At 37.1% G+C, this 23,746-nt stretch overlaps 1 protein-coding gene across 9 annotated transcripts in view; it reads right to left on the reverse strand.

Annotated features, from left to right (window-relative positions):
- syngap1.S (synaptic Ras GTPase activating protein 1 S homeolog) overlaps positions 1-23,746 on the reverse strand; it is a 138,575-nt gene that overhangs the window by 40,702 nt on the left and 74,127 nt on the right. For 7 of the 9 annotated variants that reach the window (XM_041575204.1, XM_041575205.1, XM_041575202.1 and 4 more), the window contains 4 exons: positions 11,964-12,055; positions 8,487-8,608; positions 6,629-6,782; positions 6,272-6,370 (listed from right to left, as the gene is read on the reverse strand). In XM_041575204.1, the coding sequence (XP_041431138.1) occupies positions 6,272-6,370; positions 6,629-6,782; positions 8,487-8,608; positions 11,964-12,055 (467 nt within the window). Of the gene's footprint in view, positions 1-6,271; positions 6,371-6,628; positions 6,783-8,486; positions 8,609-11,963; positions 12,056-16,424; positions 16,637-16,831; positions 16,930-23,746 lie in introns of those variants that run through there. The other 2 variants (XM_041575210.1, XM_041575211.1) reach the window with 2 other exon arrangements.

A 23,746-nucleotide genomic window follows, 5' to 3' on the forward strand; every position in this document is an offset into this window, starting at 1 on the left:
GCTAGCGTTAGCCACTTCGCCCTTTAGGAAATCTGCCCCCTGGTCTTATACTCAAATACAAAGAAAGGCAAATCTTCCCCTTAGAAACAGAATAAGAAGGCACAGATTCATTGTTAACAACAGCAAAACAGAACGTCCATTGAGGAAACATTTCAGAAGTGCCAAACATAGCATTAACAACCCCAGCATCACTGTACTAATACTTTCAATTATTGTGGGGCAGAAAAGTGAGGGAATATAAATGAATGGAAATATTTCATATACGTCTCAGTGGATCTAATAGGGATAAAATCTTCATGTGCAAGTATGAGCTGTAACCGCTAGATGGTATGTCCCTCAGTGTAACACAGTTAACTTAAATATATGAATATTTGCCAAATATCTCTGATCTGCCAGAGGTTAAACTCCTGATAGGAAAAATCATTTGGAATGTACCAATATACAGGTCTGAGAGCCGTTATCTGGAAACCCAGAAAGCTCCAAATTACAGAAAGGCCATCTCGCATAAACTCCATTATAATCAAATAATCCACATTTTTTAAAAGTATATTCTTTTTCTCTGTAATAAGAAAACAGTAGCTTTTACTTGATCCCAACTAAGATATATTTAATCCTTATTGGAAACAACACCCGTTTATTGGGTTTATTTAATGTTTACATGATTTCTTTGCTGAAGCGACCTGTTTACCTTCAACTATAGCAACTTCATGCTTTTAGCAGTTTTTATAGTGTGCACTGCCAGTTTGTAATGGAGAATTGTAATGGAGGCAGACTGGCAGAGCATATGTATCTAAAATGTCTGCTGTGGAAAAAAGCTGTGTGATTTAATCCTCGCACTGCCACCTGATTGTTGTGATCTGCCTATTGTACTGTGCTGAGATTGTTATATGGTAATGTGTCATATATTTCAGCTATGCTTCTTTTCCTTCCAGTTTTATAAATCCTGTAATATGTTAATGAGGATATGTTTAATTAACTGCCTGTTGTAATGTAGGTGGGCTGGTGGCCCTGTGATGTACCTGGAAGTGACAATGTTTTCCTTATTGTTTTACAGACACGGTGCGGGTAATTTATTAAAGTATGATTTCTGATTGTTCTTTTAAAGAGGAAAACACCCTTTTTTCTTGGAAAAAAAACCTTGAATTTTTCATGATTTAATAAAATCCAATGGTGTTAAAATTCCGAATAAAAAAGTACTTCAATTCAGACCTGCCAGTTCATGTAGAAGTCAATGGCAGATGTCTAGAAGATAACCTGATTTGCGCTGTGTTTCCGAAAAAGTTGCGGTATTCGGGCATCAAACCCAAAAGTCATGGTATTTGGAATTTTCACTATTTTATCAAGTTTTTTCCCACACAAGAAATTTTAGAAAAATTATTGATAGGGGGCGGGAAATCTGTGTGGATTTGGTCAGAGTCGTTTTCAGAAAATTGTGAGAACTAGGATTTTGATAAATGTGCCCTGTATGTTTTTATTTACGTGTGAAACCCACTATACGGTTCTATTGGTTCTGAGTGCTTTAGCTCCACAGAAGAGGTGGAATGTGGGTGCCAAGCACAGGGCTCAGAACAACCACTAGAGATTTAGATTTTCGTTTTTTACGTGCCAATTTGAGTTGTTGGGTTTTCGGAGCGTCGATTTAAAAACAGTTCTACGATTTGATTTTGACGCAATATTTTTTCTAAGCAAATTTATAAAGAACTTCTATTAGTAAATAAAGGGGAATCAGGTTTGGGAGTTTGGTCTAATTTTTTTTTTGTCAAACAGTGAGTAAAAGACTAGTTTTAGTAATTAATCATATATGTTCCAATATCTTCAATAGCTTACATGGTACACCTCTTGGTACACCTCTTAAAAACTTACTATTAACAACACTAAAACACAAAGGATATATTGTATATTAAAAACGAGACTATATAACCCAGGAGGGTTTCAAAGCAAACTATTATGCCAGATATGCAGATAATTTCATAATGAGAATTTAATAAATGAACACTGTATCAATAAAATATCAAGAATTAGAATGTGTAAAAATATTCCTGCTTCTCCAAATATGACATGACTCAAAGAAGAAAAAAATGTATTACTGTCAAAGGAAAAACAGAAATCCAGAGTTTACTATAAATGAATGTGAAAATATTCTATGGCAGATAAATGATGCTGGATAGTCTGTTTTATGAATATAAATATGCCGGATCTATCAGTCACTCCTTAGATGCAGGCAGTGCATATTAAAATGTATTGGGAGAATGTGCAAATTGTTAATTTTTTATTTGTATTTCCTTTATATCTTAACTGTAATGTAACTGCCTACTTTGTACAGACAAACCCTGACATTTATAAATATTTAATTCCTTTAGGACCAGTTTAACAATTGGCAAAGTCTGATGTGCCAAGGGCTGTCCAACAGGAAAGCCAGATTTACCTGTGATGCTTCAGATCTGTACAAATCTTCAAAAAGCAACACAGCGAGGATCTATGGAGCAGTAACACTGAAATACAAGCTTTTAGTCAAAATCAAAGTGTATCATCCCTAAATACATAACAGATGACATATTTTGCTTCAGAAAAAAGGAAAGAAACAGCTCTAGCACTTCAGAATTTAACTACAAACATTACACCAGACTGCTCATGGTATAGCAACTATGATTAATATATTTTTTTAAACATATTTCCACATTTAAAACAGCACTTACAGAAGTTAAAGGGATACTGTCATGGGAAAACCCCATGCTCTAGCAGAATTCTGCAGTGAAATCCATTTCTCAAAAGAGCAAACAGATTTTTTTTTACTGTATATTCAATTTTGAAATCTGGAGCTAGACATATTGTCAATTTCCCAGCTGCACCAAGTCATGTGACTTGTGCTCTGATAAACTTCAATCACTCTTTACTGCTGTACTGCAAGTTGGAGTGATATCAACCCCCCCCCAGCAGCCAAACAAAAGAACAATGGGATGGTAACCAGATAACAGTTCCCTAAAACAAGATAACAGCTGCCTGGTAGATCTAAGAATATCACTCAATAGTAAAAACCCATGTCCCACTGAGACACATTCAGTTACATTGAGAAGGAAAAACAGCAGCCTGCCAGAAAGCATTTCTCTCCTAAAGTCACATGTAATTGACAAAATGTCTAGCCCCATGTCAGATTTCAAAATTAAATATAAAAAAATCTGTTTGCTCTTTTGAGAAATGGATTTCAGTGCAGAATTCTGCTGAAGCAGCACTATTAACTGATCCATTTTGGAAAAACATTTTTTTCTCATGAAAATATCCCTTTAAAGAATTAGACAAATTGATTATAGTTTAACCCATGACAAAAACTTACGAAGAAAAACGGCAGGCACTTACAGATCCCACAAACAGGCTTGTAAAATAACTGAGAACTTTATTTAGGCCACACAATAGATAAATACATAGCCTTATTTGTTTCGTGGCAGTGGGCACTTAATCAAAGGCTGTACAAGAACACATAGCGGTATACCAGATATACACCCTAAACCCAGGGCCTGACTTGGCAGGCGGGACACCGGGAAAAAACCCGGTGCGCCCCGGCCCTCGTGGGCCCCCGTCAGCCCTGACCTCCTCCCCCAATCTGCTGGGCCCCCCAAAAAAACAAACAGTGGCGGCGAGCGCCACACCTCGCTAATGCGCACCGAGATCTGCACGATGTGCCAGCTTTTACGCATGTGCACCGCTAAAGAGTTTGCACACGAATGCTGTCGTTTGCGCCTGTGCACGGGGGCCCAGAGTTGGCGCATGCGCGCATGGAGCCCCCAGAGATTTGAAACTGGGTGGGCCCCCCAATGTCCAGTCTGACCCTGCCTAAACCCACCAATCACCAAAATACATTAATTAACCAATAGAGTATAACAGGGGAAGGGCATTAAAAACAATATGCAAATAAGAGGACAGAATACAAAGGCATCCAAGGGAACGTAATAGATGATTCCCAGTTAAGTAACACTTAACCAGTTCAGGGGTATATTTGTATCCAGATTTGTAATAATTTGGGTTTTTTTCATCTATTTTTTCATTTAAGAACTATTTTAAAAGTTTAATTTAGTTTAAAAGCAAAGAACAGCTCTTTCCATCAAGTCAATACCTTCTTTGCATACTTAAGGCATTATACCAATGCTTCAGACCTGAACCTTTAGCAAGGTACACATATATTACAAATTTGAATCGAATGTGGACTAGTCAAAGTACACAATAATTAGCTTGAAATTCGAATTTTTTTTATTTCACTTCGACCTTTGATAAATCTGCCCCTATGACACAGTTCTTGTTATGCAATATCACAGCTTAAAGGGGGACAATCTCGAAAATGAAGCTTCAGCATACTGAAATAAGAAATATTCTAAATACAATCAATTCCTCTTTCTGTTTCTCCAAATTCCGTCTTCATTCAGGAGTTGGGTGTCAGATGAATGATCTAATATATCTTATAGGGGGGGGCTCCTTTTGTCTAGAACATGTATTACTCAATTCCAGTACAAACAAAACCTAACAAAATGACTGCCTTTTGCACAAATCCTGCATGTAGAGACAGGATTTTGGTGATTTTAATAGAGTGAGCTCTACTACATCTTCTAGGCAAAAGGAGCCCCCATATAAGATATATTGGATCTGACACCCAACTCCTGCATGGAGACAGAATGAAGAGAAACCATTGCTGAGAGAGGAATAGTGAATATAACTTGATTATTTCAGAAACCATGCAGCATAATTAATTGATTGTATTTATAAAGTTTCTTAGTTCAGTATGAGGAAGTTTATGTTAAATGTTCATTTTCGCGATAGTTCCCCTTTACAAGCATGTAGAAGACTATCAACAATACACCTGCCTGATTTAATGATATCGTTTTTTGAAATAGCAAAACTCTCTTTACAAAGGCCAAAGTGTTATTTGGCAGCTATAAACTACTTCAGCAACCCCAAGGATGACAACTATGGCAATGATCAATAAATACTGGCTTCACAAATTACAGTTAATAAGTGTGAGTAGAAATCCACAATATACATACGATATACATTTTGAAGCTAAGTGCCTTCTGTCTACCACATTCTGTTAGCAGGCCCAGATTTAACCAACAGGCGCCCCTAGGCCCTTGTCACCATCTTGTTTTGACCACCCCCCACCCCTGTCCTTTGCGTGCATGCAAAATTATTTCATAGGCTACGAATCACTGGGGATTGGAGCACGGGAGATTTAAAAATACAAATAAAATACCCTGCATTCCCCAGTGCTTTTAACCCAATTTTGATGTGGCAGGGTGGCATTTTGCCCCTAAAATCTTGCCACCCTAGGCCTGGGCCGCCCTCCCTCAGCCCGCCCCCGCCCACATCCAACTTCCGGGTTCCTTTTATAGACCCTCGCCGATGACATCACAAAAGGGACGGAGCGTGCAGGCGCGCAGCTATAAAGCCGAAAGTCGGAGGCCGGCATTTGGAGGTGGCAGGCAGGGAGAGCAGGAGAAGAGCACACACACCACCACCCGCGAAGAGGACATGGGGGTATTGGGCTGGCCCACACATCACTAATGCTAAACTATATACAGACAAACCCTCCTTATATAGTATATGTTTTTCGGGGGACAGTAAAAAAAGGTAACATTCAGGAAAATATAAAATGGGGGTATGTAAAATCAGGGTTATTCTGTAGAAAAAATTTAAATGTGGGAAAAGTCACATTCACAGGGGAAAACAGAGGTTTTTAAGGACACTAAGGCAAAATTATAAGGTAAAATATGTGAAAACATACTTAAAATCTGGGAAATGCAAGTAATACATGAAGGCCTGTAAAAAAAAATCAACAATACATAAAACGGGGTGCATAAAATAGGAGTATGACTATATTTCTACACAAATAGAACATAATTGCAAATAATGCTACATTATTCTAATTCTAAGTTTATAGAAACTCTTTACATGGTATAGCAAGCTTACAATCGTTTTAAAATAGGTCACTGAAACACAAGAGATCTAGATGTAGAGTGGAACATATTTCTGAGCGGTAACTGAGCTTTTTAAAGCACAACACAACAAATAAACAAAACTATGTTGCACTACTCAAACTGACACAACTCTGTGCACTGTAACTAATGCAGCAGTTGACTTTGAGCAGAAAGAAACGCAGCACAACAAGAATACAAGGGAAGAAGCCATTTTTTTTAGTATAATCAGCATAACCAATCTTTGCATGGAATGCTTTGTAAAGCAGCACATAGCTCAGAGGTTCATTCATAACCAAAAGTATTTCCTGTACCTTATTAGGCTTTACAGCTCTTTGAAGATTCTCAATCCATTTGTCTCTTTCAGCGGCAGAACGACAGGCAAAACATTTGGTACCTGATGATGTGGTCACCTAGAAAAATAGATTGATTGATATGGTAGCAAGAATGAGATTGAGTACCCCAAAAGATCATTTCTACCCAGACGGAGAGAATTATACCCAGTGCATGTTACAAAGAGACTCTTTTACAACATTTCTAAGCTTGCCCATTATTTTAGCTTTATCATAGTACTACAAAGTAATTGGAAAATGGTGACTCATTCTGACCCTCTATAGAGTCTAGATTTAGCCTTACAGAGGACATCCTGTAATAATTCAGTGTCACCATACCTCAAAGCAGAACTCCTGTCCCAAAATGCTGCTGTGTACAGGCTTCACCACAGAATCCTCATCCAAATTCAGATCCAAAGCCTCTGCAGCACTGCTAGGACTAAGCAAGGACTCGTGAGAGTGTGACTCCTTAAAGGCCTGCATGAGACGTGCCCTGAGAGGGACAGATAAGGGCAAATACTGAAAGGAATTCAACTGCTAAATGTATTTAGACAGACAGGAGACAGAATGGGTAGGTACGAAGACTGTATGAAAATAAGGATTAAGGTGGCCATACATGGGTAGGAGAGGTTGCCAAATGGGCAGATCTTGCACCGGTATGCCCACCTTGAGTGGGCAATATTGGACTGATCAGGAGGCCTTATACACTGGCCAATAAGCTTTCTCTATCGTCAGCTTTTATCAGCCCGTGTATGGCCGCCTTTTTATATAGTAGAGAAGACATGCATGCAAAATGTGGGCAATAACTGTGGGATGCTAATATGTGAGAGATCTCATTGATAGATGAGGATTACATGAACAGGATGAGAGAGTATTGACTCAAATTGAAACTGAGAGCATTGAGATTTAAAATTTAATTTAATTTACAAAGTGTAAGGGGGGTCAAGAGTCAACCTAGACATGTAAGGTCTACAATAAAGCATAAACGATGAAAATCACAACGTACAGTACATGGAAAAGTAAGTGCTAAATGTAGACTTCACAGTGGAAAGTTAGGCAGACTGATGAGAACAATATATAGAACATAAGAAGATCTTTCAGGATTGAGGATGAAGAATAAAAGCATGAATATCTTATGTCTTGAGGGCTTAACAATGCCTGCAAAGATGTGTGGGTCAGCATAGGAGGTAGACAAGGTTAAATGAGTGTGAGGGACTGAAAGAAACATCATCAAGTTAAAGAGTCACAAGTGGAATGACAAAACTAACAGGGGATTTTAAAGCTTTGATGCAAAATCTACTTGGCCAGATTGAGACATAAATATTTAAGTTAAACATATAGAAATGTGAATGGAAATTAAAGATACTGTAGACTCCATTTTATCTAAATAATCCACATTTTTTAAAATGATTTCCTTTTTCTCTGTAATAATAAAAACAGTACATTGTACTTGATCCAAACTAAGATATCATTAAAACCAGCCTCATGGTTTATTTAATGTTTACATTATTTTCTAGTAGACTTAAGGTGTGAAGATTCAGATTACAAAAAGATCAGTTATCCTGAAAACCCCAGGTCCTGAGTATTCTGGGTAACAGGTCCCTAATATTGTAAAGACTGAACAAAAACTAAGAATATGTGGTTCAAAAAAAGGCTACAACTTTTTCATTAATGTTAAATGGTAAGTAATTTGTGCTGATGCAGAAATATTTATAATGCAATCAATTCAAATAACTTGAAGAATGGTCACATCATCATTATATGATATATATATATATATATATATATATATATATATATATATATATATATATATATATATATATATACAGTATATATATAGAAACATTATACCATGCAAAGTGCTATTCACCTTTGTGAAGCCTAACACAATGCTTGTGGTGTGTGTGGGGGGATAAGTCAGTACAGTACAGGAGATGTTTAGAAAGCATATCATGCAGTAAATGACAGATGAATGCATTGGTCACACACCATGCAATAAAAATCAGGCTCATTGCTATAGGACACTATAATGTGATGGATACTGTAAGAATGTACCAAATAAATAAATTTTTGATGTTTTCAAATACTGAATTCTCAGTGCATCCCTATTTGAGGCACAGTTAACAGTCTGGACATTCTAGTTAACATCACACAAAAAGACAAAAAATTATTTAGTTCAAGTGATAGGTCTTACCTATCATGATCAGCGCTTCGAAACCTGGGCAAGATTTGCCGAAAGCTGCTGGTCCTGTCTAATTTGGGCTGACTCTTTGTCCTCTTTATAGAGCTCTTCAAACGACGGCTCAGGAATCCCTGCTATATATTCAATGATAGATAGAAGTGAACCAATAAGAAGAGAGTCAGACATATATAAAGAGCAATGCATGAAAACAAATAGATTACACTCATAAAAAAATGTGTGGAGGGAAAAACAAAGACATGAATTATATATCAGTCAAGGGAAGATTGATTTTTTGTTGAATATGTTCTAAAGTTATGGAATCTATATTCTGAAACAATTTTATCCATAAACAGCAATTTAATTTTCAAAAGTCTTCTATTTAAATGCAACTTGCACTGAAAAACCTCTTGAAAAAAATGCAATTCTAAAAAAATTTAAATATGCTTTCATTACAAATGTTCTGTGTTTTTAAAATATTTTTGTAAATTGAACTCCTGTTGAAAGCAGCACTTTCTGTTCTCTGGCTCTGATTCTTAGAACAGTATTGCAGATGTCAGTTCTCCTCCAGATCAGTTGGCTTCTGCTACATTGCTTCAGGAGTCAGAACCAGAGGTGCAGAGAATAAGAACATCTGCTTTCATTAGCAATTACATTTACAAATAACCTTAAAACCACTGAAACATTTTGTTAGTACTAATGTATATTGTATAATACTAAAATCACATTTTCTTTCATTTTGAAAAATAATTGTTTGGGGGAAATTCCAACAATCAGTTCATTCTTGTGTTTTGAATAATAATATGACAATATATTGTTCTTGATCCTAACTGAGCTAGACTAAATCTAAGTTCATGACATCAGATGTTCATGAGCTTTAAAGCATAATGCTCCATTCTATGGAAATACTCCCTTATCCAGGACTGCACTCTAGGTTTCTATAGGTTTGGGAATGTGCATTATTGTGGGGTTCAGTCAATCCTTGCTAATTATTACTCTTGCACAAATTTAAGTTAAAACTCACTTTTTGACATGCCCATTAAAAACTACACTGACCCTGTACAATTAGCCAATTGTTTTTGAGGGACATATAGTAGAGCAGGGTCCCCAGCCTTTTTTTACCAGTGAGCCTCATTCAAATGTAAAAATAGTTGGTGAGTAACACACACACATGAAAAAGTTCCTGTTAGTGTCTGTGATTGGCTATTTGATAGCCCCTATGTGGACTGAGCCTACAGGACACTACTTGGCAGTACATCTGTTTTTTTAAGAAATTAAAACTTGCCTCCAAACCTGAAATTCAAAATTAAGCACCTGCTTTAAGGCCACTGGGAGCAACATCCAAGGGGTTGGTGAGCAACATGTTGCTCGCAAGCTACCGGTTGGGGATCACTATAGTAGAGAATGCTTTAACTTTAACTGTGCAAGAGTAATAATTAGCATTTAGTTACCCATTTTTGCTGCTATGGGTTTTCTGTGCACAATCATATTTTTTCAAGCATTTATGATATCCTCTGGTTGGTCTTCAAGTAGAATTTAAGTCAATGCTCAGTTTAGTTTCTTACACAGTACTGCTCAAAATTACATTTATTGATTATTGTATCTAGAATTCCTTTTCTGTGTGAAGTGTAGAACACTAATACTGGTTGTTTAAAAGATTATGGATATAGCACTGTCCCTTTGTATTGGAGGCATGTGTTAGCATGAGCAGGGCTTCTCCAGCTTTGATCTTTATACAGTAGGCCCTTTAGCATAAAAAGATTACTTTAGTGATACGAGGGTCAAACATTTTCAGAGCCACGTCTACCCAAATCGCCCCTTCGCTACCTGACCCACACCCAATGTTATAGCCCATTTTTATCCCTGACCCACAGGTAAACACTCAGGTCCTGAAGGTTTCATGCATCACTAGTCTACTTCTCTTGGTTACAGAATGAGATGTTTGAGCATATACAATTTTCACATTATGAGTAGAAGAAATCTGTGGTTACTGGTGTAGTCACAGAGGAAAGATAGGCATTTAGTGGTATTGCTCTAGGATTGATGCTTGGTTATATTCTGTTTTTATATTCATCACTTGTATCCAAAAGGTGCATCTTTCTGCAGATGACACGAGGATCTGCAGAAGAGCTGACACAGCCAAGTGCAAATTGATTTATGGAAATGGGAGAAATGGACAAGGAGTTGGAGACTCAAACTTAACAAAACAAAATGCAAATTAATGCATACATAGAAAAGAGACATCCTCACAATACAGAGTGAACTGAATTTGGAAAAAGACAAGCAGTGTGATACAGTAGTGTAGAAATGAAATAAAATACTAGGTTACATATAAATATATTCGTACAAATAACAAGGTTATTGCCACATCAAAGGCCATGTCTAAAGAAAGCTATTAATAACATAGAAACCATCCAGAGAAGGGTAACTAAGATGATTCATTCTCTAAATAACTATGCATATCAAGAAAGACCTTAAAATAAACAGCTTAAAATTAAAAGAGATGTCAAGAAATTTAATAGTCAGAAGGGAAAACCATGTTTGAGAGCAAAAGATGGAAAGAAACAGAACCAGAATTTGGGACTCGGAATTTTAAAAGTAACATCAGAAAATAGTAGTTAAATATTTATAGGTAAATGTATAGAATATATGGTGGGATCCAAATTAGTAAAGAAAATCAACCGTGGACGGAACTGAAAGTCTGTGAGCCCTGCATTTGTTTATGTAACATTTTACAGTCTTATTTTGAATAATAAAGGTTTTCATCCTATATGTGTAAAAAGCACAATGAAGGGCATTTTACCCTTGTTTAATTCCATGTTAGTTCAAAAACATTGTAAAAAACCATTGTATTTGAATAGTATCTGTTCAGTGGCGGAACTACCGGGGGAGCAGGGGGTGTGAGCGGGCCAGGGTCCGCACCCCCTCATGGCATTGCGTACGGAGGGGGGCGGGCCCAGCTGTGCGTCACGCACCAGGGCCCGCCCACCTCTAGTTACGTTACTGTATCTGTTATAATAATATGATCCCTGCAACCCTATTAGAGCTTTGTTCTTAAATGGCAGCAGCCAACACTACATTACTTTTACTATATTGTATTATTGCTTCCAAAGTAAGTGCACAGCTTTCGAAAGTGCAAAGGCTGTTTGGGTAAAACTGCCTGCCCAGTTTTACAAATTAGGAAAACCAGTGATGCAGTGATCAGTAAATCACGATGTCATAGCTCTGCCCGACATCACCACCCTGCCCCCGACACATCACTCCCCCCAGCACCTATACATTATCAGCCCCCGCCTCCCCCCACCCAGAGTTGAGCACTACAAAAGGTGGCAACCCTATCTCCATGACAAGTAAAAGATAACTACCAATTTGCTACAGCTGATTTATAATGTTAATAGGTAACCTACTTTTTTTTATTAGCAATTAGTACTGGAAGAATTATAATCTGGTTACAAAATATGAGTTTAGTTAAGTCAACTTTATGTTTCTTACCGACGGTCGAAAGGGTGCGGTGGGAGGGGCGTCCATACTGGGCTGTTTCCCCCCTGGGACGCTTTTCCTCCGGGAACGTGCAAGGTGATAATCTGTGATATGGGATAAAGAGAGAGCAAAACACAAAGTGAATAGAAAAGCCTAAATTACATAACATGCAAAAGAACCGATAGGGCAATATAAAGGGCCAGTAGCCCTGAAAAAATAAAAATGCCCAAAATGTAGCTGCCGATTGCAGTAGTGGTTATAACACCTGAATGACATTAGCCTTATTCCTATGACACAAATAGATTTTTGACCACATCTGCCAGTTACTGCTAGTAGTGTTATTAAATGGGATGTGAACTAGCACACACATACAGAGTGGTTCCAGGTAGCCCTCAATGCAAGCTTGAGCATTTTGTGCATGAAGGTCCCTCTATCACCATTACATGTGCATCAGTACTTTTTCATAAATAACTTTACAAGCAGTCACAGGTGGACAGGCGGGTTTTGAGTGCTGCCGACTGCTGCTGTTTTCCACTAGATGGCAATGGTAGACAAACACCTCATGTGCCATTGGCTTCAGAAGCAGGTCATTAATGGTATTTACCATACAGAACACATGTATGGCAGATCCAAAGAAAGAATGAGTTAATTGCTGCGCTTTTCATCACACTTCCTAGTTTGTGTGATGAAAAGTCACATGATTTTAACCTTTGAATTAACTTTTAGCATGCTATAGCAAGATAACTGTGCACTTATTTATTATTATTTGTGGATTTTGGTTATTTAGCTTTTGTATTCAGCAGCTCTCCAGTTTGCAATTTCAGACATCTGGTTGCTGGGGTCCAAATGACCCTAGCAACCATGCATATATTTAAATGAGAGACTGGAATATCAATAAGAGAGGACCTGAAAAGAAAGTTGAGTAATCAAAAGTAGCAGTAACATAAAATGTGCAGCTTTACAGACAGTGCCCTCTGTCTGAAAGTTGGAAAGAGTCAGAAGAAGAAGGCATATACAGTAATAAAAAAAACTATAAAAAAAATAAATAATGCAGATTAACTGAAATGTTGCTTAGAATTGGCTTTTCTAAAAGATAACTTAAAAGTGAACCACCCCTTTAAGGATTTGTATTGGTTTGGCCAAGTTGAATCCAAATCCTGCTGAAAAAAGGCCAAATCCCTAACCCAATCCTGGATTTGGTGCATTCATAAATTTAAGCTACTGACCAATGGGTCTCCCTTTGTAGCTGAAGTTGGCATCATCAAACGACACCCCCCCCCATTAAACACTCAGCATAAAAGTGACGGGAGTAGAGGGGTCAATTAAAATACAATTTATAGCAGATGTTGGTGCAATTCAGTATAGTACAAACACTCTGCTGCACTCACATAGGGGTGCAAATTGCATCCATCTTGACTCTACTCATGAATGGTGCAAAGGTATGCCTACTGACATTGGAGAACCTTGGTGCCACAACAATGGACCTGGCAATAGCTCCAAGATTCCCAAAGCAATAATAGGCAACTCAGAGTTGATCCCAGCAAAATGGATACAAATGCTATTTTGAAAATGTGTTTTAGAAGCAAAAACTCTGGAAATACTAGATGCAACTTACAAATGATTTTCATAAAAACGCGAATGCAATTGTGTCTGTTTTGATAAATCGGGTGCAGTTGTGGTAGATACTGTACATTTTTAATATAGTATTTATAATATAAAAGCACAATCTATATCTGTACTACTCAGTCCATTTCCCACAATAAGTCAGAACATAATGGGGCGTTGCCTATTAACAATTTTGTTCTCATTAAAAAAGTGTCAATGTACTTTGAGTTCAGCCAGAATAGCAGCACTTTAAGCAAATAAAGCATCTCAAGAGACCGAACAAAACACATATTTCAGCGGAACTGCACAATAAGCACAGAGATTTAAAATTCATTGTGGTAATGTACAGAACCAAAATTAGAAAAAAGTCTCTGTCCAAAGATTTATGGACCTAACTGTAAAGCCATTCATCCATAATGATGCTGTAATGGTGGGTAAAAATGCCGCATTATTGGAAAAAAAGGAAATGTTGCCCAAAATTGCATTTTCTGTACTGCATTTTTGGTCGTAAATGACCCAGAAGGTGTTGCTGTTCAGCAAGAATGCGAGATTTTACAGTAGCGTCACTAGAGGGGGGCGGGCCCTGGTGCGTGACGCGCAGCTGGGCGCCACCCCCCTCCGTATAGCCGCATTTTCAGTGGCACATGGGCTGCTGGGGGGGGCCCTGAGGGGGTGCCGGGGGTGGCCCGCTCGCACCCCCTGCTCCCCCGGTAGTTCCGCCACTGGAGATTTACTAGTTAATACTAGTTTTCCGGTATAAAATCAAGCATTAACATGAATGAAGCTGCACACACAAAAATATGCCATTACTCAGGATGTCCAAATTGCAGACCTCCCAATGCTGAAATACAGCTCCTAGTCAATGACAGAGGCTTGTGGGAATATTTATTATAAATTCCAAGGCAAGGCATATTTATCCCCTGCACATTGACCTACTATAAACACACAATCTTAATATGCAGAATCCACAGATGAAATACGGAATACTTTCAGCTAAAAAAAGAAATGCTTAATTCTGGCTGCATTTTATTGGTACGCCACCTAGGGCAATACAGAGAACTGCAGGAAAAAGTAATATTTGCTGACTGCCCCAAATCCCTGAAAGTGTAGGCCAGTTTACCATGCTAACCTGAAATGATAAACCACGATTTTGGATGACTTTTCATCTGTGCCGTTTTGGTCATTTTTAGCTACAGGATTTTGCCTCAGCTCTTGCTCCTGTACCCCATCCTAGTCCACATCATTCATTCTAGGTTTGTATAGAAGGGATTTCAATGTAACACTGCATCATACTCTTACATTATACACAATAAAATGTTCAGTCTTGTAACTGTATCCTTACATTGTAATATCGCCCAGTATGTTGCCTACATGTAAAAACACTGTATGAAAGCCATGTGCATTTACACAACACTTCACTGCAATTCATGTAGGTCAGGCATTAAGCATATGGTTCTTCTCAACTGATTAACTAGGTTTGTGTGCATTAAGGTATTCGCTATGCACAAGTAGTCTCTTACACAATAATGCATACTGACATACATAAGCTGAGATACACAAATACTGCATTTGGCATGTGTCTGTCAGTATACAGAGTCTAGTGTTATACACCCAAGTTTGTATAGCCCAGATCACACAAAATGTAAACCTGAACTCACACATAAGCAAATATTGTGTTGTACATGAACAGAATAACACTAAATAAAATGCCAATGTACAGAGCAGTATATAACACACACAGAGCTGTATATAACACACACAGAGCTCTGTACAGACGCCCACACAGACACATTGAAATGCGACGGCTCACAGCAGTGAAATCATTCTATACAAGTATATAATCCACCCACACACAGCCGTGCAGCTCACAGCACACGCACAGGTATAGCATCTACACATAGCTATACGCCATGAGAAACCTAGCCTAACAATTCTCAAATGTAGCTACACTGTGCAGAGCATATACTGACAGGGTCATAGAAGGATACATGCAGAAAATGCCAAACCTAGGTGCATATACGCAGCAGGCACACAATCACCCTAACTGTACTGAAAACCCAATGCACATTTACATAGTTAACATGTTTTAGAATTCCATAGGTGTATAAGCATCCAGCTGTGCAGCTTCCAGCTCATAACGCACAAACTTATGAACAGATAGCTTCACGCTTCATTCCACAGAGAACATATAGCTATTGACATAGTCATACATATATGAAATATATATTTATTTGACACAAATGCCTAGGCAAACAGATGTTTTCAGTAAACAGCCATCTCTTCAAATACATTTGTCGTAAAACAAGGATCTTTTAATAGCTAGGGGGCTGTTTTAATTACCATACAGATGCTACAGTCATTGCTCTAAGTCAGTGGAGTTTTGTAAGGAATATACTTAAGAAAGGTTTTATATGCCTATTAACATTTACAAATTCATATATTTGTGCCTGAACATACATCCATCTCTCTCTCTCTCTCTCTCTCTCTCTCTCTCTCTCTCTCTCTCTCTCTCTCTCTCTCTCTCTCTCTAGTGTATAAACACATATATATACTAAAATGTGTATATTTGTATATACCAAATCTTACATGACAAATCAAAGGCCCTGGCACAGCCTATAAATGACATATTTACAGGAACATACATACATAGGTATAGCCATATCCCTGTGCAATGCAATATATCAGTCCTAGGCTTCACTTTTACAATGGATATGTTTTTTTAAAAAAGGAGATGCACTGGATGACAAATGTATCTATATACATATGCAAAGGCAAATACAGTTAGATATATAAAGATACACATGCATACATATTCAGTTGTTCACACACATTGGCTTGCAGACAGGGTTATGTTCTCTTCCCTCTCACCTCAAAACTTTCAGTTTCCGTCAGGCTTCATGCTCAAAACCTTGAGTTGGCCCCAAGCTGTTAAGGGTTTAACCCAGGAAAAAGTTGTGAGGATTTGTGTGGTAAGTCTAAATGTAGGGGTGTTATGCAGGCAGGGAATGTGAGGGTTGAAGGAAGAAAAAGTGTACAGTATGTAGAATGTGATCAATTCATATAATGTAGGGTGCAAGGTTCAGAATGTACAGTACTGTACATTCTGAAGGGCTTACAATATGTGAATGGTCTGCAGGGTAAGGCCAGTGTAGAATGCAGAATGACAGAGTAGTGGAAGAGTTCTAGCATAGTAAGTGCAAGCTATAAGATGTAACAGAGTGTGAAGTACAGGGTGTGCAGAGTAAGGCTTGCAGGGGAAGAGGCCTCCACATTACCCATCTCCCAGCACCAGCGCGCGTTCCATCCTTCCGTATTCACAGGGATGTCACTGTGAGCGTGGTAACCTGGCAACTGTGCGCACGCCCCCTCTTATCACAGGGACACGCACGGGGGGACCACTTAACTACTTCACGGACAAGGAGAATTAGAGATATATAAATGGGTGGAGGCAAGGATGCAGAGGATGTTAGAAAAAAACATGAAGGATCCTCCAGTTACCAAAAAAAAAAGAACAGGGAAAAAAACGTATATAGGTAGAATAAGAAAAAGGAGGCATACAATAAATTAAGAATATCCAATGGGAATATAAAAGGGTTCAAAAGATAGAAAGGCGAAAACTGAGAGAAAATGGAAGGAAAGAGGAGGGATGGACAGCATGGATAGAGGGAGAAAAAAATAAAGAACGAAAAAAGCAGAGATTTGGAGAGAGAGAGAGAGTTGAGCTGTGCAAGGAACCTCTCTGTTGCTAAGCAACTGTGCGCGTACCCTGTCCTATCACAGATAGAAGCTCAGGAAAACCTCTTAACTCCTTCCAAGACACAGAGAGAAAGAGAAAACAGAGAAAAACCTATAGAAGAGAAAGAAAAAGGGTAAAGAAAGTTTGGCAGAAAAAAGAAAGAAAAATGAGAATGAAAAACGGGTAGTAAAAATACAGAGTTGGAAGTATACTGATTTAAAGGGGAACTATCATGAAAATGAAAATGTAATATATTCCTCATACTGAAGTAAGAAATTAAAAATTCTGCATTGTTTCTGAAATAATCAAGTTTATTCACTACTCTTCTCTCAGCATCTGTTTCTCTTCATTCTGTCTTCATGCAGCAGTTGGTTGTCGGATGAATAATCCAATATATCTTTTAGGGGGGGCTCCCAGATGTATTAGAGCTCACTCAAATAACAGATTCCAGTAAAAAACAAAACCTAACAAAATAACTGCCTTTTGCACAAATTCTGCATGTAGAGAGACAGGATTTCTGGTGATTTTAATAGAGTGAGCTCTAATACATCTTCTAGACAAAAGAATGAGGAGAAACAGATGCTGAGAGAGGAATAATGAAGATAAACTTGATTATTTAAGAAACTGTACAGAATTTTTAATTGATTATATTTAGAAAGTTTCTTATTTTAGTTTGATGAAGCCGATATTAAATTTAATTTTTTGCAATAGTTCCCCACTAAGGAGGAAGAAAGTGATAGGCAAAAGAACATCTTATTAAACTACCTAAAGACAAAGGGACAGTATGTTATATATACAGAAAGAGAAAGCTAGAAGAACAGCAAGTTAAATCCGTAACAAAGTAGTTGGGGTGTAAAATAATATATTGGAAGGAAACAACATATGTAAGAAACCAAAAGGGATGTGAAAAATAAAAGGACTTTGGGACAGAGGAAAAAGGAGTGGGAATAATAAATACATACTGGAAAATTTAGGGGGGTGGGACAAATAAATGAAACATAGAAAACTTGGGAAGCAGCCAATAGGGTGTATATAAGAAATAAAAAGAGATTATAAGGAAAGAGTGATGGAGGTTGAGTTAACAGAAATAATAAGATATATAGGCAAATAAAAAGAAACCCAGGAGAGTAATTGCTTAGGGAACAAAGTAAAAAAGAATAAGAGAAATTCTTATTATACAGCTTAAAATCAAGCACTCTGTATCACACACAATCACAGGCTATACCAGTCCATAATGCAAACAGTTAAATCAAGCAGGTAACATTACTGAATATATCACACAAAATAATGATATATAATCTACATTACTAACCACACACAATATAAAATCAAGAGCACCACAATTATACAATTATATCACATATGTGCATCTGATTTTTATCACAAGGAATCAAACACACAACATAATTGCTAACATCAAACACAATCTAAAATCACATGTACTTTGGTTAAACTGTCACAGACAGTAAAGCACATATAGCACACAACAGCAGTGATCACTTACAGTCATACAGTATAAAGCAGGTTTGGTGTTAAGCATATTACATTTCTAGTCACTGGGACCAATTGTATCTAGCATCTTACAGTGAGTATCCCTTAGTTATGCCATACATGCTATAAAGTTGCTTTTATTTTAAACAAGGATGTACATCAGTAAATGTTGCATCACAGAACATGCACAACCATATCAAGTCATTTTTGTGTCCCAATCAAACTAATTTGCATTAATACAGTGCCATGATCTGTGAATATATCAGCAAGAAAGATGCATGCTAGTCCTTGAGAAATATTTATTATTTTGATCTCATACAATCCAGGGCCGCTAGGTTTACACTTTATTAGTAGGCCCTAGCAGTCTCCTAGTCCCAACAAATAGGTGTCCTTAATCCCCTAACCCAATTTTATTATGGCCAGAGGTGGATTGGCTTTAGGATATAGTCCATAGGATCTCTTGGTGGACCCAGACTTTAATAGTCCCATACAGTTGGCACCAACCTTTTCCTATTTTCACCAAAGGCCTATATAACACCTATAATATTTATCAGTATAATCCTTTTTCGAATGCTCCATAGATAGCAGATTCTCTCGCAGGCCCTAGAAGGCCCAGTCCATAACTAACTGGGGCTGTCTGCTAAAAAGCCCATAACCTGACTAAATGGAACATCAAAAGTTCTTTCAGTATCAGTACTCTATTTATATTTGTGTTAATACTATTGTTAATATTGTAAAATATAACAATATTATTAGTAACCGAGGAGTTCCATAATCATTTATAGGTCATGGAACTCCTATGTGACTTCTAATATTCTTATATTTTACAACAGGGGGTACATTAGGTATTAAAAAAAACACAAGCCACAGTGAACCATATGACAGGAACTACATCACTAAGCACCAATTATCACAGATGACATCACCAAGTAGGGTTGCCACCTGTCCAGTTTTCACCTGGACAGCATGGATTTTGGAAGAGTAGTTCAGGTGAAAACTGCCTGTCCAGATTAGTAAATCCAGGCAGGATATTGTAGTCAATGGCAAAAGAGAAACTACCAAACTATAGATTATATAATACACAAAAGCCATGTAAATGATATCCTTATAAACGGTGACTAGTGATGTCATCGGTTATAAACAGTGACTAGTGATGTAATTTTCGTCACATTACTCACTTAAACGTTTGTATTATAATAAATAAAGTAGTCCTTACTGGAAAATATGATGATATTAGAAGTAACCTCGACACCAATTACATACACACCAAACAACAAACTCACAAAATTAATATATGATTTGCTATAAAAATGCTTCCCTTTCCCATGACATCTCCTTTTTTTATTATAAAATCTGGGAGCACAAATTATAATGCTACTGATAAGTAACATACTGCCACAACACACCAAGTAGTACATTGAACTGCACCGAATCTGAAAAATAGATTAATAAACATTAAGCAATCAACATTATATAGCTGTTCACACATGAACACGCTGATATGAAGCTTAATCGATCACTGACTTGTACAATCAAAAGTACATTATGCCGTGTAAACAAATTAAATCATATCAAACACACTCCAGCTCTGATTATGACACACTTGTGAGATCCAGAAACAGCAAAAATTACACTGAAAATGAAATACACTCATCAACCCTTAGTATCACTCTTATTCTGAGTATCAACTGTCTCTGATTAATATACACATATCACATGATGTACACTAAATCACTGGCTGTTTCACTGTTAGTGAAAACTAGATAACAAAATTAACACCATCATTTATCACACATTCTATAAAAAAACCTCTTTTTAATGGTTAACTTATCCATGATTAGACAACAACCGCAAGCTACAGCAGCACTTATAACTACCAAATATGCGTTGAACCATATATTAATTATTAGATCAAAAAGGAAAAATAATTAATGAAATTACGTTTTATGTCACACTTCTGTTGAGTTGGGTTCCCTCTAGAGATGTCCTATATACAATTTTGTATAAACACCAAAAGCCAATAATATGAGCCCAGGGCCTCCTTGCATTTAACACTGTAATATTTTGGGCACAGAATGTTGACGAAGCATTTGTCCAACAAGGGGTATCAATCGTGCCCCAATCATCACCAATTAGTCAATATCATCCCCATATCACAAATTTATTGTTGAACTGCTGCATATACTGTAGACTCTGGGTGCAATTCAAAAGGTCAATCAGCAGGGGAAAAAAATAAACTGTGTACCAACCACTGATAGTATGGTCCCATGTGCCGTGCCGATCATCTGTTCTGAACTAGATTTATCTATGTGACACCTTACACACACTTTATAAAGGGATAAGTAAGTCTTTCATTTTAAAATTACCCAAAAAGACTCTAAACAGCCCCAGGAATAACCTTTCTCCCTGCATTTAGTCTAATGTAATTTCAACGTCACATGACTTGGGGCAGCTGGGAAATTGACAATATGTCTTGCCCCATGTCAGATTTCAAAAAATCTTTTTTAAATTTTAAATTTTTTTTTAAAAAAATAATCTATTTGTTCTTTTGAGAAATGGATTGCAGTGCAGAATTCTGCTGGAGTAGCGCTATTAACTGATTCATTTTGAATTTTTTTTTTCCCATGACAGTATCCCTTTAAGGGGAGACAATGTTGGATGTTAGGACTCTCTAGCCTGCATACTTCAGCTGTGGTTTAGGTACAGTTCTCAGAACATACGATTCTGCTACAATTGTGGGCTCCAAAATGGGAATTTTTGCCCTAATACCTACAACTTCTATATGATAAGTGATTTGTATATCACTATTGATCATTGATCATTGATCATTTTTAATAGGCTAAACAAACTGTACCAAACTAGAACCTGCATTAGTGATGTGTGGGCATGCATACTAACTTAACAAATGTTATATAAAATAAGCTATATCAATCAACATGTATAACTTAGAAGAGAGAAAGGAGAAAGCTGATCGAAACATTTATCAAAATTCTAAATTTCTATTCAAAAAATTCTAAAAGGCCTATAAAAGCAAATAGTGAATAGATACGGCTACTGGATATGTCCCACCATGAGGTGCTATGTTTCTGTCTGTATAAACCGCATCCCTTTTTTTCACCGTGTCGTGACTGAGAATCAACAGAATTATAAATATTTTACATTTACATTTTTAATATGTTTAAGGTGCTGCTGCTACCTATGGGTTTTCCATGCATCAGGTGCCATAAATACCCACAGAAATTCACTGTAAATGATATTACACAACTAAGCAGGTCAGCAGAATATACAATTTATCAATAAATCAAATATAATCTCAGATAATATGGGGACATAAGGCTCTTCCCTGCATATTGCTAGGCTGTAACTAGCTATTTCTAAACAGTATACCTGTGCTACGCACAACTTTCTTAACCATCAACACTTGATGCTCATAGATGCTGACATTGACGATCAGATTTTTTTCTAGCCTGTGCAAAAACAATGATATTTTTTAGGCACATCAGATGCAAATCTGATTTATGGCAAAAAAGTGGTACCAATGCAGAGATCATATACACGTCAGACTTTGCATTACACCAATAACTAGCATGGTTTGTTACTAATATTATCTATCTGTTCTCTCTGTTTTTGCAAATGAACTTTGCATTTGCATTATTTAGGTGGCGTGGTAATATAAAAAGACAATACAGATATCAAATTAAATTACGCAAGTTTCATGTGTGTTATATGCCCAAGTGTTCACTCAGATTTATTGTGACAGGGTTGATGGCTGTGAATGCATAGTACAAGCTATTGGCCCATGCTTACCTTCTTCTTTGACATGGCATTAGAATTAACACTGTTAGAGTGGATCTTGCTATCAGCAAGGGAGCAGTATGTCACTGTGTTACAAATCTTTGTGTGCAGCCCTGTTAGCTCTTGTTAATATCATAAATGGATAAGGCTCCTTGACACCAGAAGCAGTATTGGTGCACACTATTACGGTAAATCAACATGGCACTTTGTGAATCTGCTTTATGATAACATTTTGGAAGATTGCTCATGCTGCCAGCTATACTACATACTCCTACTAAGGAATTAGATCAGGTACTATGAGATTTAGAGCCTATTTATATAGCTTCAACTGTTTCTGGTAGAGAAAAATCTACATTTTTAGAGGGAAAAAAACTTTTTTTGAATTTATTATACTCCAAAGCATGCTAAAAATTTGAATCCGAAAATATTACAGCTAAAACCTGCCAAAGTCCTTTTAAAAAGTCAATGGCAGATGGTCCCTTTAACAATTGGAACATGATTTTTACCTTCATGACTGTCACAAGTTTGACGCTGGTTTTCATTCGATAATCAGCTAAATTTGAGTTTTTAGCTCGACAATCGGAATAATTCATGTTTTTCAGGCAACAATTAGAAAAAGTCACACAATTCGAATTTTCCCACATGGACAGTTTTCTGTCTGAATAGTTAGTAAATTCCGATAGATTGTGAATGGGAGTTTGGCCGAATTTAGTATTATTAAAATAATGGGGAAAATTCAAGTTTTAATAAATAGCCCCCTTAATGTGAAGAATGGTTGCAAAAATACCTGATTAAAAAAGAGAACATATCCTAATAGTGTATTTGCAAGTCAGCAGGCATACGGAACTTCAAGCTGGCTGTAATATAATGATAGTATCTAAGTTAAATACCCCTCACCTCTCATTCCTTTTATAACTTAAACCAGGTGTGCCCTTACTTTACTAATATGAGGGCTACTTTTAGTGATGTTGTCTCACTATCATACCTTCCAACATTTTGGAAATAAAAAGAGGGACAAAAAAGTTGGCATGGGTAGTGCGGCAAATGATCTTGACCACGCCCATTTTTGTGGCCTAATTACCATGTTCCTTTTACAAAATTTGGCAGGTTATGAAAGTTTGAACATATTTTTTTCAGTTATTACAGTTTTGCTAATGAAGGTGAATTG

Source organism: Xenopus laevis, chromosome 8S (assembly GCF_017654675.1).
Source record: "Xenopus laevis strain J_2021 chromosome 8S, Xenopus_laevis_v10.1, whole genome shotgun sequence".
Classification (NCBI taxonomy): Eukaryota; Metazoa; Chordata; class Amphibia; order Anura; family Pipidae; genus Xenopus; species Xenopus laevis.